General features: G+C 52.2%; 2 protein-coding genes across 2 annotated transcripts in view; both read right to left on the bottom strand.

Moving 5' to 3' along the window:
- The window catches only part of LOC102109809 (uncharacterized), a 174282-nt gene extending 160178 nt beyond the window's left edge, over positions 1 to 14104 (bottom strand). The window contains 2 exon segments of the mRNA XM_088063823.1: positions 12861 to 13863; positions 14050 to 14104. Of these exon segments, the coding sequence (XP_087919949.1) occupies positions 12861 to 13863; positions 14050 to 14104 (1058 nt within the window).
- On the bottom strand, positions 4941 to 6656 carry LOC148182881 (uncharacterized). Its single transcript, XM_088064233.1, is given in 1 exon segment — positions 4941 to 6656. A coding segment is annotated over 1 exon segment (1716 nt).
- Positions 14105 to 16077: the final 1973 nt, after the last annotated feature.

Genomic DNA, 16077 nt, shown 5'->3' on the forward strand with positions numbered 1-16077 from the left:
TGTAACCTATTTTCATTAATTTGTTGTTTGTTTTTCTAAAGGAAGCGTTCTAGGTGGGGTCCAGTCTGGATCAGGAAGTGCTTGGGACCAGCTGTGGCGTGGATGGGCCGTGCCCTTGGAGAAGACTGAGGACATCGTTTGGGACCAGCTTTTCTTCTGGCAGCGGATGGTGTGAGGTGGGTCCTCATCTCCTTGGCATGGGTGGGACAAGAGCTTTTGGGAGATGGCAGCGGGCACAGGAGCATCCCGCTCTGGGCAGCTGCTGAGGGGCTGGATCTGCCGTGGCTGGCTGCAGGCTGGGCACATGTCCTGCCCTCCTGCTCTGCTCCCAAAGGCAGCAGTGATGGGCAGCTTTGGGCCCAGCTCTGAGCACGGCCAGCATGGCCTGGGCACCGCGGCTGGCTGGGACAAGGGGACAGGAGCCTTCAGCTGACGGGCAGTTTCTGGTTTCTCTCCTTGCAGCCGGGCTCTGCGGATGCTGAGGCTGCTCTGGGCTCTGCCAGGGCTCTGCTGGGCTCAGCACCGGGCCGGGATCAGCCAAAGAAGAAACGGTGTGACCTGCAGCAGAGACTTGAGCATTTTGGCAATGCAGCTCAAGTCTGCACAGTGTCCACCTCCAAGGGAAAACATGACACCTCCCAAAAATTAAACTTGTTCCATAACTTCTGAAATGAAATCCATCTGGGATGACCCCAAATGACATTTTTCATCTTACTCAAGCTGTAGCTCAGCCCTTCTCTGAACAGTTGTGTCCCCACACCTGCCTTTTACTTCACAACTGCTCCCTCCTTTCCCCCAGTGAGTTCCCAGCCCATCACAGTCTCCATCACACTGCAGCCTTCCTTGATGCCCCTCTCCACAAGGAAGGCCAAGCCCCAGGCTCAGGGACTCATCCTGTCAGTGGCTGAAGAGCAGCAATGTCTGTCTGTGCCAGGGGCTCTTGGATGTCTCTGTATCCATGGACAGAAGGGTCTGTCTGTGCCAGGGGCTCTTGGATGTCTCTGTATCCATGGACAGAAGGGTCTGTCTGTGCCAGGGGCTCTTGGATGTCTCTGTATCCATGGACAGAAGGTCTGTCCTTGCAAAGGTTTCCATAATATCTTGGTACCCGTGAGTATGGAATGAACACAGAGAGTGAAAGTGTCAGTCACGTTGTTTGCACACTCCTTCCTTTCCATACAAGACACATCCATGCACACCCCCACGTAGAGATATATTAAAAGGATAGGGATGGATAGAGATTTCCCACAGAGCTCTCACTTTGGCATAACTCACCTTGTAAGCCATGGCCAGGGCATTTTTTTCCCAGCTCTGTGTCAGTAGGTGTCCAAGAGCTGAAGGGAACAGCATTTAGAAGCAGTTTCAGGATTTCTAGGCAGGAAAGGGAGCTGACAACCATCCACATAACTCACCATATTCGTCGGGATGGGCTGCTGGTTCTTTAGGAATATGGCACAATGGAGACACGAGACTTGGGATAATCCCAGCTCTCTGTGGATCTGTGCAAAGGTGGAGCAGCAGAAACACCTTGTGTCTTCTTTGGGGACACAAGGTCCAAGGAGCTGGGGTGGCAGAGCGTGACCTGGGCTGGTGGCAGGTGAAGTCCCATTTCCTGACATCCCGGAGTGGCACAGGACAAAGCTCCAAGCAGCCACAGCCCCACTGAGGAAGTCCTTGGAGTGCTGCACATCCCATAGGAAAAGCTGCATTCACTCAGGCCATTGGGATTTATCACTTCCATTTGCAACACTTTAGGTCCAAGTTTCAAACTGCAAAATTTTTACACTCAAGACACAGTCATGAAGAACATGTATTTCAATTTCCTATTCCTTTAACTGCAGTGTAAAATATCTTAATATTGGAATACATCCATGTCCTGGTTTAGGGCAAAATTTGGGAGAAAACCTCCAGTGGGGCTCCCCCCCGGGAAGCAAACCCACGTGGCCCTTTTTCTTCCCACCCCCCAACCGGTTCGGGAAGAGATTTCTCTGAGAGAAGTGGAAAAAACCTGTTTATTTCACAGGCACAGCACTACCCAGCACAAAAATGAACAATATCAAATTACAAAACCTCTCGCCCTTCAGAAGAGATGACAAACTTCAGAGGGTCTCTTTCCTGTGGGTGTTCGCTCTGTTATCAGTCCCTCTGGCGCTGGAAAATGCCGCTGCCCAGGCTGGGCTCCCGGTAGTCCACGGGTGCAAGCTCCCGGTGCTCCCCCGAGTCCCCAGTCCAGAGCAGGTTCGATTCGTTTCAAAAAAGGGAAAGAAAACAGTCCAGGAAGACCTCTCTGCTCCGGCTAGTTGGAAAGCCAAGGCGATCTGTGTCTTGTTGTCTGTCTGTGCTGTAGTCAAAACTCCCGATGCCGGGGGGAGCAAGTACAGTCTCTGATAACAGACTCGGTGCTTCTTTTCCACACACTTTTACTCTGAGATGGAATTTTAAGAATACAAAACCTGTGTCTGGGTTAGGTGGACGAATGGGGATTCAATTTAACATCAAAATCAACCCAGGACATTCCACCCCTTATCCCCATATCGTCGACTTACTGCCAAAACTAACATTCCAACTCTGCACACATTTACATACATAGAAACTTCCCCTCCGTTCCACCCAAAAAATGCAAGCAATATATCCATCATGCCCCTGTCACACCCCACACTAAGCTACTGAATCCAGACCCCCATGCTGGAGAGCTGCAGGATTCCCCACTCTCTCATTTTACTCACTCAAAACACCATCTTTCACTTGCTCATACCTTCAACACTTACACATTTCCTTCTATTTCATGTCTGCGTGGTTTAATGTACAGACAATGGCAGTAACCTTTTACCCAATGATCAGGTCTCCCTGAGGTACACATCGTGTTGTTCCATCTCTCTGCATTATCCACCATGTACAACCTGGTCCTTGAGCAAAGACAACCCCACGAATGGGTTTGTCTGTGCTCGAGGTAGAATTGACCCAAACTGTCTTCCCTAGCAGACCTCTGACATGTACCACTGGGACTTTGTCTCAGTCTACTACATGTAAAGACTCAGACTGGGCAGGACCTGCTCAGTTGGTAGAACCTCTGGTGTTGACTAACCAGGTGGCCTTTGCTAGATGTTGCTCCCAGTTTTTAAAAGATCCTCCACCCAGTGCCTTTAAGGTAGTTTTTAACAGTCCATTGTACCTCTCCACTTTCCCGGCTGCTGGTGCATGGTAGGGGATATGGTACACCCACTCAATGCCATGTTCTCTAGCCCAGCTGTTTATAAGACTGTTCTTGAAATGAGTCCCATTGTCTGACTCAATCCTTTCAGGGGTGCCATGCCTCCAAAGGACCTGCTTTTCAAGTCCCAGGATGGTGTTCCAGGCAGTGGCATGAGGCACAGGGTAGGTTTCCAACCATCCAGTGGTGGCTTCTACCATTGTGAGCACGTAGTGTTTGCCTTGGCGGGTTTGAGGCAGTGTGATGTAGTCGATCTGCCAGGCTTCCCCATACTTGTATCTGGACCACCGCCCACTGTACCAGAGGGGCTTCAACCGCTTGGCCTGTTTGATCACAGCACATGTCTCACAGTCATGGATAACCTGAGAAATGCTGTCCATGGTTAAATCCACCCCTCAGTCTCGTGCCCACTTATAGGTGGCATCTCTACCCTGATGACCTGAGGCATCATGAGCCCATCGGGCTAGGAACAACTCTCCCTTATGTTCCCAATCCAAATCTATTTTTGACACTTGTATCTTTGCAGCCTGATCTACCTGCTTATTATTTTGGTGTTCCTCATTAGCTCTACTCTTGGGGACATGGGCATCTACATGGCGGACTTTCACTGGTAGTCTCCCTACCCTGGTAGCAATATCTTTCCACTCTTTAGCAGCCCAAATTGGTTTTCCTCTACACTGCCAATTAGCCTCTTTCCACCTCTCCAACCATCCCCACAGAGCATTGGCCACCATCCATGAATCCGTGTAGAGGTAGAGCTTTGGCCACCTCTCTCTTTCAGCAATGTCCAGGGCCAGCTGAACAGCTTTGAGTTCCGCAAGTTGACTTGATCCACCTTCTCCTTCAGTGGCCTCTGCGACCTGTCGTGTGGGGCTCCATACGGCTGCTTTCCACTTCCGGTTCATCCCTACAATGCGACAGGAACCATCAGTGAAAAGAGCGTAGCGTGTTTCTTCTGCGGGCAGCTGGTTATATGGTGGAGCTTCTTCAGCCCTTGTCACTTCCTCTTGTTCTTCATCTGTGAGACCAAAATTTTCACCTTCAGAAGTCCTACTGTAGATGGATTCTCGGACAGTCCAGGCAAGGTGTTCAGTTGCTGGACACCCTCTGTCTCCACAGCTGCTATCCCAAATGCCCACCTGAATCCTTTTGGGTCTTTGAAATACCCACTTCGGAGGTAGTCTATGCCCAAAATGCATGGGGCCTCTGGGCCTGTCACAATGGGGTGTTTCTTCCACTCATTTCCCGTCAGGCTCACGTCTGCTTCCACCAAGGTAAAATCCTGTGATCCCCCTGTCACGCCAGCAATAGAAACAGATTCTGCCCCTACATGTCTTGATGGGATTAGGGTGCACTGTGCACCAGTGTCAACCAAGGCCTCATATCTTTGTGGTTCTGATGTGCCAGGCCAACGAATCCACACAGTCCAAAAAACACGATTTTCCCTAGCCTCTACCTGGCTAGAGGCAGGGCCCCTCTAAGCCTGGTTATCCTTCTTTCCTTTGGTATATGTCTTGGACGTTCCTTCAAGGGGATCGGACATGTCATCATCATCATACCTGGCAGTCTGGCTACGGGCAACTGGAGCTGCTTCCCTTTTGGTGGAACTTCCTTTGTGACTCTTCTCCTCCTTCAATTCACGCACCTGTTGTGCCAGAGCTGCAGTAGATTTCCCATCCCATCTCCTCATGTTCTCTCCGCAATCACGCAGGAAGAACCACAGCTCAGCTCATGGGGTATACCTTCTCTCCCGATCGGGGGAACGTCTGCGTTGAGTGCCAGGACCTCTGATCTGTACTGCTGAGATTTGGAGAAGGTCCTCTTTAATCTCATCTCTAAGTTTCTTGTGATTCTCCTCTATCTTATCCTCTAATTTCTGCAGACGTGTTTCCACAGCTGCAATTCTTGCATGTGTGGGGCCGTGCACGGCATCTGCGTATGCTCGAAGCTTCTTCACCATATCCAGCACGGTCTCCTCCCTTTCATCCCGTTTCATCATTGCTAAAGCAGATGCATATTCTTGTGGCCCAAGTCGTACCAATTTTCGCCACATCACGGATGTACATGGTACCAAGTCTGGATTCTTAGTTGGTATGTCATCTGAAAAAACACTCTCTGCCACTGCCATTTCTCTCAGGCGTTGGATCCCTTGTTTGATGGTTTTCCACTGCGTTTGCTGCATGTAGAGATCATCTACACACAGATATCTTTGGGCTACACTTTCAAGGACCCGTGCCCAGAGACTGCGAGGGTTAGCCCCCCTCATCATCCCCTGGTCGATAACCGGATCATGTGACAGGGATCCCAGATGCCTCGCTTCAGTGCCATCCAGAACTGTAGCTTCACCTGCGGCGTCCCACAGACGGACTAACCAACTAATTATAGATTCATCAGCTCGTCAAGTGTAGTCCTTCCTCAGGCCACGAAGATCTTTCAGAGAAAAAGACTCAATATTAGCTTCTGATCTTGTTCCAGTTGCTTTGACTCTTGGTTTTGTGTCAGGAGGCGTTGAAGGTCCTTCTCCTGCATCATCATCATCATCCACTGGTCGATCGGTTTTATCTGTGCACTTTCCACTTCTTGTGCTAGTAGCAACAGCCATTGGTTGAGGCTTGCTGTCTGGTTTAGCTACCAGCTTTGTAACTGGGAGGTTGGCTGCAGCCTGAGTAATTGGGGTAGCTGTTGATTTACCTCCCTGTCCCCTTCCTCCTGTTTGCTGCCCTACAGTATCTAGCAATGTACGGTACGCATATGCCAGGGCCCAGCTTACTGCAATGATCTTTTTTTCTTTGGAATTATCCTGACACTTCTCTTTCAGATATTTCCCCACCTCAGCTGGATTCAGAATTTGTTCATGTGGAAAGTCCCAAACTACAGGGTCAGAAAATTCCTTCAGGATTTGGCCCATATTCTCCCATTCTCCACCCCACTCAGGACTTTCCATGCTTGGTTCAGGGGTTTCATCAGTCCCTCTAGAAATCTCAGCCCTCATTCTAGAGAGGCTGAAGACTGTATAGAGGAAACTTACCAGATTAAATGCCAGAAAGATGGTCTCTTTAACATTCAGGGGAAACTGAACACTCGCCAATAGTGATGTAACCGATTCAGAGGAGAAGAAGGAGAGGAAAGGTTGAAAAGCCTCATTCCCTGCTCCTCCTCTAACAAACTGGGTGCATAACCATACCCATGAATCCTTTATATTTGGAACAGACTGCAGCACCTGAATAAACTTCTTGGAAATCATAATCACTAGGCCCAGCCCAATAGCTATTCTAATCCGTGCCCCTCTACTGTAAAAGCTATGTGTTAGGGACAATACCGGGGCTAGTTGTGGATAAGAAAATAAACCAAGGGACCATAAAGGTATTAAAACCTCAAAAAAGCCTAGCGACCAGAAACACATGAAGGCCTGCACCCCAAAAGACATTATTAATTCAAGCAGCATGGCTGGATGGCTAGGGACTGCTTTATCTTATCCCAATACAAAGTAATTGCCACTTCAGTACAATCAGTACAGGGTTTTTCCACTCTCTCGTGCCACGCGCTGGGCGCCAATGAATGTATTTGTCCTGGTTTAGGGCAAAATTTGGGAGAAAACCTCCAGTGGGGCTCCCCCCCGGGAAGCAAACCCACGTGGCCCTTTTTCTTCCCACCCCCCAACCGGTTTGGGAAGAGATTTCTCTGAGAGAAGTGGAAAAAACCTGTTTATTTCACAGGCACAGCACTACCCAGCACAAAAATGAACAATATCAAATTACAAAACCTCTCGCCCTTCAGAAGAGATGACAAACTTCAGAGGGTCTCTTTCCTGTGGGTGTTCGCTCTGTTATCAGTCCCTCTGGCACTGGAAAATGCCGCTGCCCAGGCTGGGCTCCCGGTAGTCCACGGGTGCAAGCTCCCGGTGCTCCCCCGAGTCCCCAGTCCAGAGCAGGTTCGATTCGTTTCAAAAAAGGGAAAGAAAACAGTCCAGGAAGACCTCTCTGCTCCGGCTAGTTGGAAAGCCAAGGCGATCTGTGTCTTGTTGTCTGTCTGTGCTGTAGTCAAAACTCCCGATGCGGGGGGGAGCAAGTACAGTCTCTGATAACAGACTCGGTGCTTCTTTTCCACACACTTTTACTCTGAGATGGAATTTTAAGAATACAAAACCTGTGTCTGGGTTAGGTGGATGAATGGGGATACAATTTAACATCATAATCAACCCAGGACAATCCATCAAATCTGTAAAGGAAGGCAGCTAATGGATCCTTTCCACTAGCACGTGTACAAACTAAGTAACTAAAATCAAAGCTGAGTTCTCTTTTTCAAAAGATCAGTTACCTCTTTCTTACTCCAGAGTTATAGAAGATTTTTCACTACACATTTGGGAGTAATTTTTATCTTTCATATTTTTTCGTGGGTTTTTTTTTGGGGGTTTTTTTCTGGTTTGTTTTTTGTTTGGTTTTTTTTTACAGAAAACATGTCCTAGAAAAGGCATGTCCTTTGCTCCTGGTTCCCGTGTGGAGCAGCTCCCTTCCCGCTGGCTGAGCTGCTCAGGCAGAGCCCGGCAGCTCCTGGCCCTGCAGGGCTGAGGCTTTTCCCCGTTGCTGGGCACAGACTGATGGAGCAGCACTGCTGAACACGGGCACACGCAGAGGGAGCAGAGCAGCTGCCTTTGCCCACCTGAAGCTCCAAGGCCAAACTCTGAGCAGGCACGGCTGGAAGAGACTCGCAGGCTCCCTGTTGGCTCTGCTGCCCCACTTGTGCCCGGCCCAGCTCTGCGTGAGGCAGAGGGAGAACAAGGGGCAGCTCCCTCCCAGCCCCAGCCCAGGGACCCCTCCAGTCCCGGGGCTTGGGCCACTGTCAGCACCCGCTGCTCCAGCCACCGCTTCTGCTGGCACTGACAGCAACAACCAAACTGGGGCTGGTCCCGAGGGAGCAGCAGCAGTGCCTGGATCTGATCCCTCAGTCTGGGGCAGCCCCCTGGGGGAACAGAGGGCACAGCAAGAGGGACAAAACCAGGCAGGGGCAGAGACTGGGAAGAGCCAGAGCTGGGAGCAGGAGCAGCTGCTTCATTGCACTCTTGGAGAAAGCTCTTGGCTGGGTCAAAGCACTGAAAGGTGTGAAAAGCAAAGAGGAGGCCACACCAAACAATGCTCCTGTTTTCACACTCTCCTGTAGTAAATGGAAATGAACTAAATTGTAACTATTTGGAAAGTTGTTATTATTAGAAGCAATCAAGGGAATTGGTGTTACAAGGCAGATGTACCCCTCTACAGATGTTACATGTTAAAATTAAGATAGAGGATGTAGTTTTGAGATAAGAAATGTCCTAAGACAAAATCGACCTTGAGATGGATAAAGTTGGAACGACTTTAGGCATAGGGCCTGAAAATTATAAAATATAAGAATAATTAGTGGAGCACAATGCTTACTTACATAACACAAGGCTTAGGACGCACACACAGCCTGTAAGGTTATCCAGAGGACAATGAGGATGAGTGTAAGCCTTCGTCCTAAATACCACCGAAAGAAGACTGAAGACCCCTTAGCAACAAGTGAAGCATGCACCATGAAGAATAGTGATGTAAAATTAAAGAATCAGAAATAAGATGAGATTTACTGTAAACATGAATGAATATTTATAAGTATACAGTATATAAGTTTAGTTTGAATTGCTTTATTTCATATGTAAGGGGGTTGAGAAGCCCTCTCCATACCCCGGTCAGTTTTGCTTATGCTTTAATCATAATTACCTGCAAGCTATATTCATATATATATTCATACATATATATACATATGTATATATATATGAATATATTCACTAAATTGTACTCTTTTACTAAATTGTATTCCTTCTATATCAAATTGCTCTTCAATCCACTAAATTGTATTCTTTTTTTAAATTGTATTCTTGTATTCAATTCACTAAATGGTATAATTTTTTTTCTTGTTATTAAACTGCTGTTAACTCAATAGCCCTAGTTGTCCAAATTTCAATTTGATTTATGACACTGCCCTTGGGTGAGTTACAGCCACAGCGAGAGGGAGGAGGAGATGATCCCAGCCATGGCTGCTGCTGGGTCCAGACATTTGCTGAGATAAAGCTGAGCCAGAGCTTCAGCATCTCTCCCAAAATCACAGAATCACAGAATGCCTTGGCTTAGAAGAGACCTTAAAGTTCATCTTGTTCCACCCCCTGCTATGGGCAGGGACACCTTCCACTATCCCAGGCTGCTCCAAGCCCCTTCCAACCTGGCCTTGGACACTTCCAGGGATCCAGGGGCAGCCACAGCTTCTCTGGGCAAGCTCTGATCTCTGCCCAGGTGAGCAGGGACAGGAGCCGAGGGAACGGCTGGAGCTGGGCCAGGGCAGGGCTGGGCTGGAGATCAGCAAAAGCTTCTTCCCCCACAGGGGGCTGGGGCACTGCCCAGGCTCCCCAGGGAATGGGCACGGCCCCGAGGCTGCCGCAGCTCCAGGAGCCTTTAGCCAGCGCTGCCAGGGATGCACAGGCTGCGATTGTTGGGGTGTCTGTGCAGGGCCGGGGGCTGGACTCCATGATCCCAATGGGTCCCAGATCCCAGCTCAGCCCCTTGTGCAACTCTCAGCCTTTGGCTCAGCCTTTGTGTCCCCTGGAGGCACTGGCAGAGCTGATGGGGTGGGGCAGGAGCGGGGCAGCCCCAGCGTTCCCCTGGCAGTGACACCACAGCCGGGACAGCAGCCCCAGCGTTCCCCTGGCAGTGACACCACAGCCGGGACAGCAGCCCCAGCGTTCCCCTGGCAGTGACACCACAGCCGGGACAGCAGCCCCAGCGTTCCCCTGGCAGTGACACCACAGCCGGGACAGCAGCCCCAGCGTTCCCCTGGCAGTGACACCACAGCCGGGACAGCCCCAGCGTTCCCTCCCTGGAGACGCTCCAAGGGAAGCGTCCAGAGCCGCGTCCAGTCAGCGGAACTGAGCGGCCACTGAGCACCCCCGGCCTGGGCTGCTGTGGATTCCTCTGCAGACAGCTCGGGGAAGGTCCCCTTGGCCACCCCCACAGTGCCACACACAAGTGTCACACACAGTTACAGAGCTCTGCCCACAGCTCACAGGGGGGATAATTATAAAAAAAAAAAAAAAAAAACACCACGAAAAAGAGAACTCCTACCTGGCAGAGTTGTCCCACCCTTCAGTTGAGACACCTGCATGCACACAACACCTGGGGCTCTAAAAAATGAGGCTTCATAGGCACACTTGCAGGAAAAACAGGTTTAGGACAGGCCATCAGCAGAACTGTTCTCAGCTGGGTGAAAAAGGCCCCTTTGGCAGCTGCAGGGCCATTGAAAATGCAGATCCTCAGGCCATGGGGGAGAAAAGGGCTCTGAATTCCCCTCCCCTGACACACAAACCCTGCTCCCAGACTGCTCCCCACACAGGATTCTACTGGAGGACTGCGGAAAGCTGAGAGTTGGCTCTGGCTTCTCCACATTCCATGTCCTAAAGCTGCCTGGGAGAAGAAATTTAGGGTCAACTCCACTGGCACAATCCCTCCTGGCCCAGGGCACAGCCCCAGGAAGGTCTTTGCTCCTCCCTGGGCCCTCCCTGAGGAGGCTGGCAGGGCTTGCAGGTTTATGGCATTTGTCCTTGCTGCCCCTCACATCCCACTGCCCCACAAAGAGCCCCGAGCCACCCGTGAGGGACAGGCCCTGCTGTGCCAGGCCTGGGCTCAGGGCTTGGCCTTTCTGCTTCCTCCAACCCAGCCAGGGCTGGCTCAGCATTGCAGTTCCCTGTGCTGTGCCCCAAGCTCGCTCGGGCCCTGCTGGAAAGGGACCTGAGGTACCTCGATCCCCCCGGGCAGTGCATGGGAGAAAACAACAAACTTCTCAGGAAGATGGGAATAAACTTTCAGCTGCAAACTTTAGAGAATGAGCTACTCAGGAAATCATAAATCTGCATGCAATTAGAGGAAATCACTTCACTAAGCACTGACTGAGCCAACTCGTCCAACCCATCCAACTTCAAGTTATCCAGATTTTGAAAACTGGAAGTCAGGAGAAGAGAGAGAGGGACAGAGATGCACAGTCAGCCTTGGATCCAGCACCATTTCAGCTGCTGTGAGCTCCAGGGCCGTGGCACATGTCAGTGTCACACCCGTGTCACAGCCTCACCTGCTCTGCTCCCTCTCCCAGCTGGGGTTTTCGGGGTGCCAGGGCCTTGGCAGCCACTTTGGGGCTGGAGCAGAGGCTGCAGTGGCTGGGCTGGGGCAGTGACCGTCCCACCTAGGCAGAACTTGCTCTGCCCCCAAACACACCCTGGAGATGTCTGGGGCCATTCATCATTTCTCTGCTCTCCAGCGCTGAGGCAACGCACTCTGGCTACAGCTCTGAGCTCGTGCCCATGGCAAACACCCCTGGCAATGGGGCTCCATGGAGCTGCTCTCAGGAACCCCCCAAGAGTTGGGGAGTGCCCCAAAAATACCTCAGAAACAGATACCCCAAAATCTCTTCAGGAATGTGGAATATCAAAAACCTCACTCAGTAATGGACATGCCCTCCATTCACCATCCCCAAACTTTGGCTGTCTCATTGCAGACCCCACCCCACCTCCCCAATCCCAACCTCAACCCATCCCATCCCTGCTGGACATCAAGACCCCCTTCCCAAGCCTGATTTCCCCCATTTCACACCTCCCAAACTCTACCACACCTATCCTGCCCCACCCAATGCCCATCTCAACCCTCCTGATTTGCATCCCACTTCACTGAATCCCCTTCCAACCCCATTCCACCTGATGCCTTGAGAAGGCTGACCTAGAACAGAGGCTGGACAGAGTTAAGAATAAAGTTTATTAAAAGGCCTTAAAGGATACACCTTGAGCAGTACAAGAGCCTGGACAGGGCTACACCCAAGATGGAGCAAAAAATGGTCAAAAAAAACCCAAAACCAACTCATCATGAGGTCTCACATTTTTAGAAGTTTAGGTCCATCTGCATATTTCGGTTCATTGTCCAATTACAGCTTCAGGTTATGAAGTCCCATCCTTCTTGTTTTCTCTCTTCAGTCCACCCTTGTTTATGCTTTTGGGCCTGAAACTTGTAACGACTGCCCTTGGTATCAAGCTAGAAAAGGAATTGTTTTGTCTACCTACTCTGTGAAGAGAGCTCAGTGACACTTAACAGGAAGTTCAAAACTGCAAACCAAGAGAGTGCAGAATATGAAAAATATGAAAGCTAAAACTTAAGGCATCACATCCTGAGGGGCTGTGGAATTAAATAATTTTGGAGAGGGACTGAATAGGTTTCAGTGACATTGAGTGGTTTTGAGGTGACAGATCGAACCCTCTTGTCTCTTTGAATGCCAAGAAATGGAGACAACTCCACCAAATAACCCCAAATACTCCCAAGTATCTCCCAGATTCCCTTGAAGCACTAGTAAAATGTGCGGTTTTAGATGCCTTTGATGAATTTGTTGATTTTTACCACGATTTCTCTGTTTTAAATAGATGAAGATAAATCAAAAGATAATTGAAACCAAAATAAAATGACCTCCAGCCCAGTGTGTTCCCAACACAGATCACTGGGAACGTGGGTCATCAGAGCTCTGCCCAACATGGGTCCTCTGATGGGGGATGGAGCTGGGGCAGCACACAAAGCTCTTCCTGCACTTGGGACATTCGCAGGGCTTCCCTTACTGGTGCCTCCATTGGTGTTGGGTCAAGTGAGATCTCTGGGTGAAGCTCTTCCCACATTCCCCACACTCGTAGGGCCTCTCCCCAGTGTGGATGCGCCGGTGGGTGATGAGGGTGGAGTTTCGCTTGAAGCCCTTCCTGCACTCGGGGCAGCGGAAGGGCCTCTCATCCGTGTGAATCCGCTGGTGCCTGAGGAGAGTGGAGCTGGTCTGAAACCTCTTCCCACACTCGGGACACTCGTAGGGCCTCTCCCCAGTGTGGATCATCTGGTGGATGGTCAGTTGGGACCTCCGGTTGAAGGTTATCCCACATTTCTCACACTCATAGGGCTGTTCCCCAGTGTGGGTCCTCTGGTGGATGATGAGGCTGGAGCTGTGGCTGAAGCTCTTCCTACACTGAGGACACTCGTAGGGCCTCTCCCCAGTGTGGATGCACTGGTGCCTGATGAGGGTGAAGTTTCGCTTGAAGCCCTCCGCACAGTCAGGGCAGCGGAAGGGCCTCTCATCCGTGTGAATCTGCTGGTGCCTGAGGAGATGGGAGCTGGTCTGAAACTTCTTCCCACACTCGGGACACTCGTAGGGCCTCTCCCCAGTGTGGATGCGCTGGTGGATGATGAGTCGGGAGCTGCAGCTGAAGCCCTTCCCACATTGCCCACACTCGTAGGCCCATTCCCCAGTGTGGATCATCTGGTGGCGGATCAGTTTGTTGCTCCACCTGAAGCTCTTCCCACACTCCAAGCATTTGTAGCGCTTCTCCCCATCCTGAAGCTGCTCATGGACCACCAGCTCAGAGACCTGGCTGGATCTCCGGCCGCCTTCCCAGCACAGGGTGGGTCTTTCCTCCTCAGAGCACCCTGGGATGGGTTTGGAGCCCCTCCTCCTGTGGGAACTCTGAGGCTTTTCCTCCCCGTTGGATTTCTGTGCAGTGGAGCCACTCAAATCAGCCTCTTCCATGAGGTTCTGCCGTGAGGATTTGTCCTCCCTGGTCTCCATCCTCAGCTCCTTGTCTGGGGGAGGAAGGACAAGGAGAGGATGGGATTTGCCTCCGTGCCAGAGGGAAGGGGAAGGAGATCCCCCCAGTGCGTCCCCGGCAGGACGGCGTCGGCAGCGGGGTTGTCCTGCAGCCGGGGGCCATGCTGGGCTGGGAGATGGAGCAGGAGAGAGGGGGAAAGGGGCACTGACTTCCTCCTCACCTGCCTGGGTGTCCTGGGGCATCTTCCTCTTCCTCACAGCAGCCTCCTTCTCCATCTGGCCAAGGTTTGGGAATGGGAAATTCTGGTTTGGGGAAAAATATAATGCATGAGGACATTGGATTAAGGGGTTTCCTCTCTCCAAGTCCACCTTTAGAAGTCACTAGGCAGCTGGTACCCATATAAATCCCCCAAACACCAAGATTCATCCCTCAAAATGCCTCCCAGGAGTTCCCCATCTCTGGTCTCTCCCCTTTGGTGTTCAGGGTTTCCCCCCTGTCCCAGCTACTGGGGGTTCCACTTGTACTGGGGTTCCCCCCGTCTGCTTGGTCCCTGCCCTCCCCAGGCTGCTGGGAGTGCCAGAAATCTGAAAAGTTCCCCCAATTCCATCTCCCCACTTAGGGATGCTGGACCCCCTGAAGTGCCCCCAAGGGGCATTTTCCGCTCAGCTTTGGAGTTCTTCATTCTCCAAACATCCTCCCTGAAAAAATCCAACCCAGGGACCCCCCAGGATATCTGGGCTGAGCTCCCCCTCCCCAGGCACCTCTGGGATGGGGCGTGATGATCTCAGAGGTGGGGGCTGTGAATTCAGGGAATGCTCGACCTCGTGGTTCCTTCTCCTTTCCCTGATCTTCCTTTGTCCCTCCTCTTCCTCCTGCTCCTCCTCCCTAACACCACCTCCTTTTCCTACTTCCATCCCTTCTCTCTCTCCTTCATCCCTCCTCTTCCATCCCTCCTCCTCCTCCCCCAGGAGCAGCGACACCCTCGGTGCCCCGTTCCCAAACCCCTCACAGCCCACGGCAGGAGCGGGGATGGAGCCGGGACAGGTCGGGATGGGCAGCGCGGGGCTCTCCGCTGCTCCCACACGCTGGGGACGGGGGGAACCCGGCCTGGGGAAAAGGAGAGGGAAACTGGGAAAATTGGGGGCTGCAGATCCAACCTGGGGCTGGCTGGGGACCCTGGCTGGGGACTGCCAGCCCTTGGGGCTGCTCTGGGGAGATGTGGGAGGGAGGAACACAGAGAGGGCTGGAGGATCCCAGGAGTGGCAGCACTGGCAGGGACTGGTTTGTACTGGGATCATCCTGGCAGTGGCTGAGATTGCACTGGCTGTGTACTGACATCATACTGGAATCATACTGGGATCATACTGGGATGATACTGGCAGTGAGTAGGAGCCTGCAGGGGGCAATTGAGACCAGGTTGTGAGGAACTGGGAATATGCCCTGCGCTCCCCAGAAACCCGGGATCGCTTCTCAGAACCCCGGGATCGCCCCCCATAGGTCCCATGTGTCCCCCAAACCCTCCAGGATCCCCGAGTGCCCCCTCAGTGCCTGTTCGGGACCCCCCAAAGCGTCCCTGGATCCCCGAATGCTCCCGACCCCACAGATGCCCCTTCCAGCCACTCCTGGGAATTCATCTCCCATCATCCCACAACACAGTTCCGCGCCCAAACCTCCTGCCGTGCCCCGCGCCCTAAAGAGCCCGGTTAGAGCTCCCCAGGTTCCCCCCAAGTGCTCCCGAGCCGTATACATTCGCCCCGAGCACCTGCAGCCACGGCTCGGACGCAAAATTGTTCTCCAAGCGCTTCCCCACATCGCCAAACGCGCCTTCCGAGCCACTTCCGGACCCACAGCTCCCATCATGCTCTGCGGCGCCCATAGAGCGCTATTCCAGCCGGGACTTCATCTCCCGCCATGCCCCACGCCTTACAGGAACCCATTGGTGCTGCGCCTACAACTCCCGTGATGCTCCGCGGCCCCGTTAAACCGTATTATACCGGCGCCTACAACTCCCATCATCCCCCGCGGCCCAGAGATTCCCCGTTACAGCCCCGCAAGTGCCCGCCCGGACCCCGAAGGGTCCCCAGATTCCCCTCCCTGACCTCCAAGTGCCCCCCTGGACCCCCAAGTGCTCCCCCGGGCTCCGAATTGTCCCACAGACTCCCTAAGTGCCCCTCCAAGTGCCCACCCGACTTCCTTAAGCGTCCTCCAGACCCCCAAGTTCTCTCTAAATTCCCTCCCGAGACCCCAA

Source organism: Pseudopodoces humilis, chromosome 18, assembly GCF_049639895.1.
Source record: "Pseudopodoces humilis isolate 2021_Gansu_Grassland_sample_001 chromosome 18, ASM4963989v1, whole genome shotgun sequence".
NCBI classification, from domain to species: domain Eukaryota; kingdom Metazoa; phylum Chordata; class Aves; order Passeriformes; family Paridae; genus Pseudopodoces; species Pseudopodoces humilis.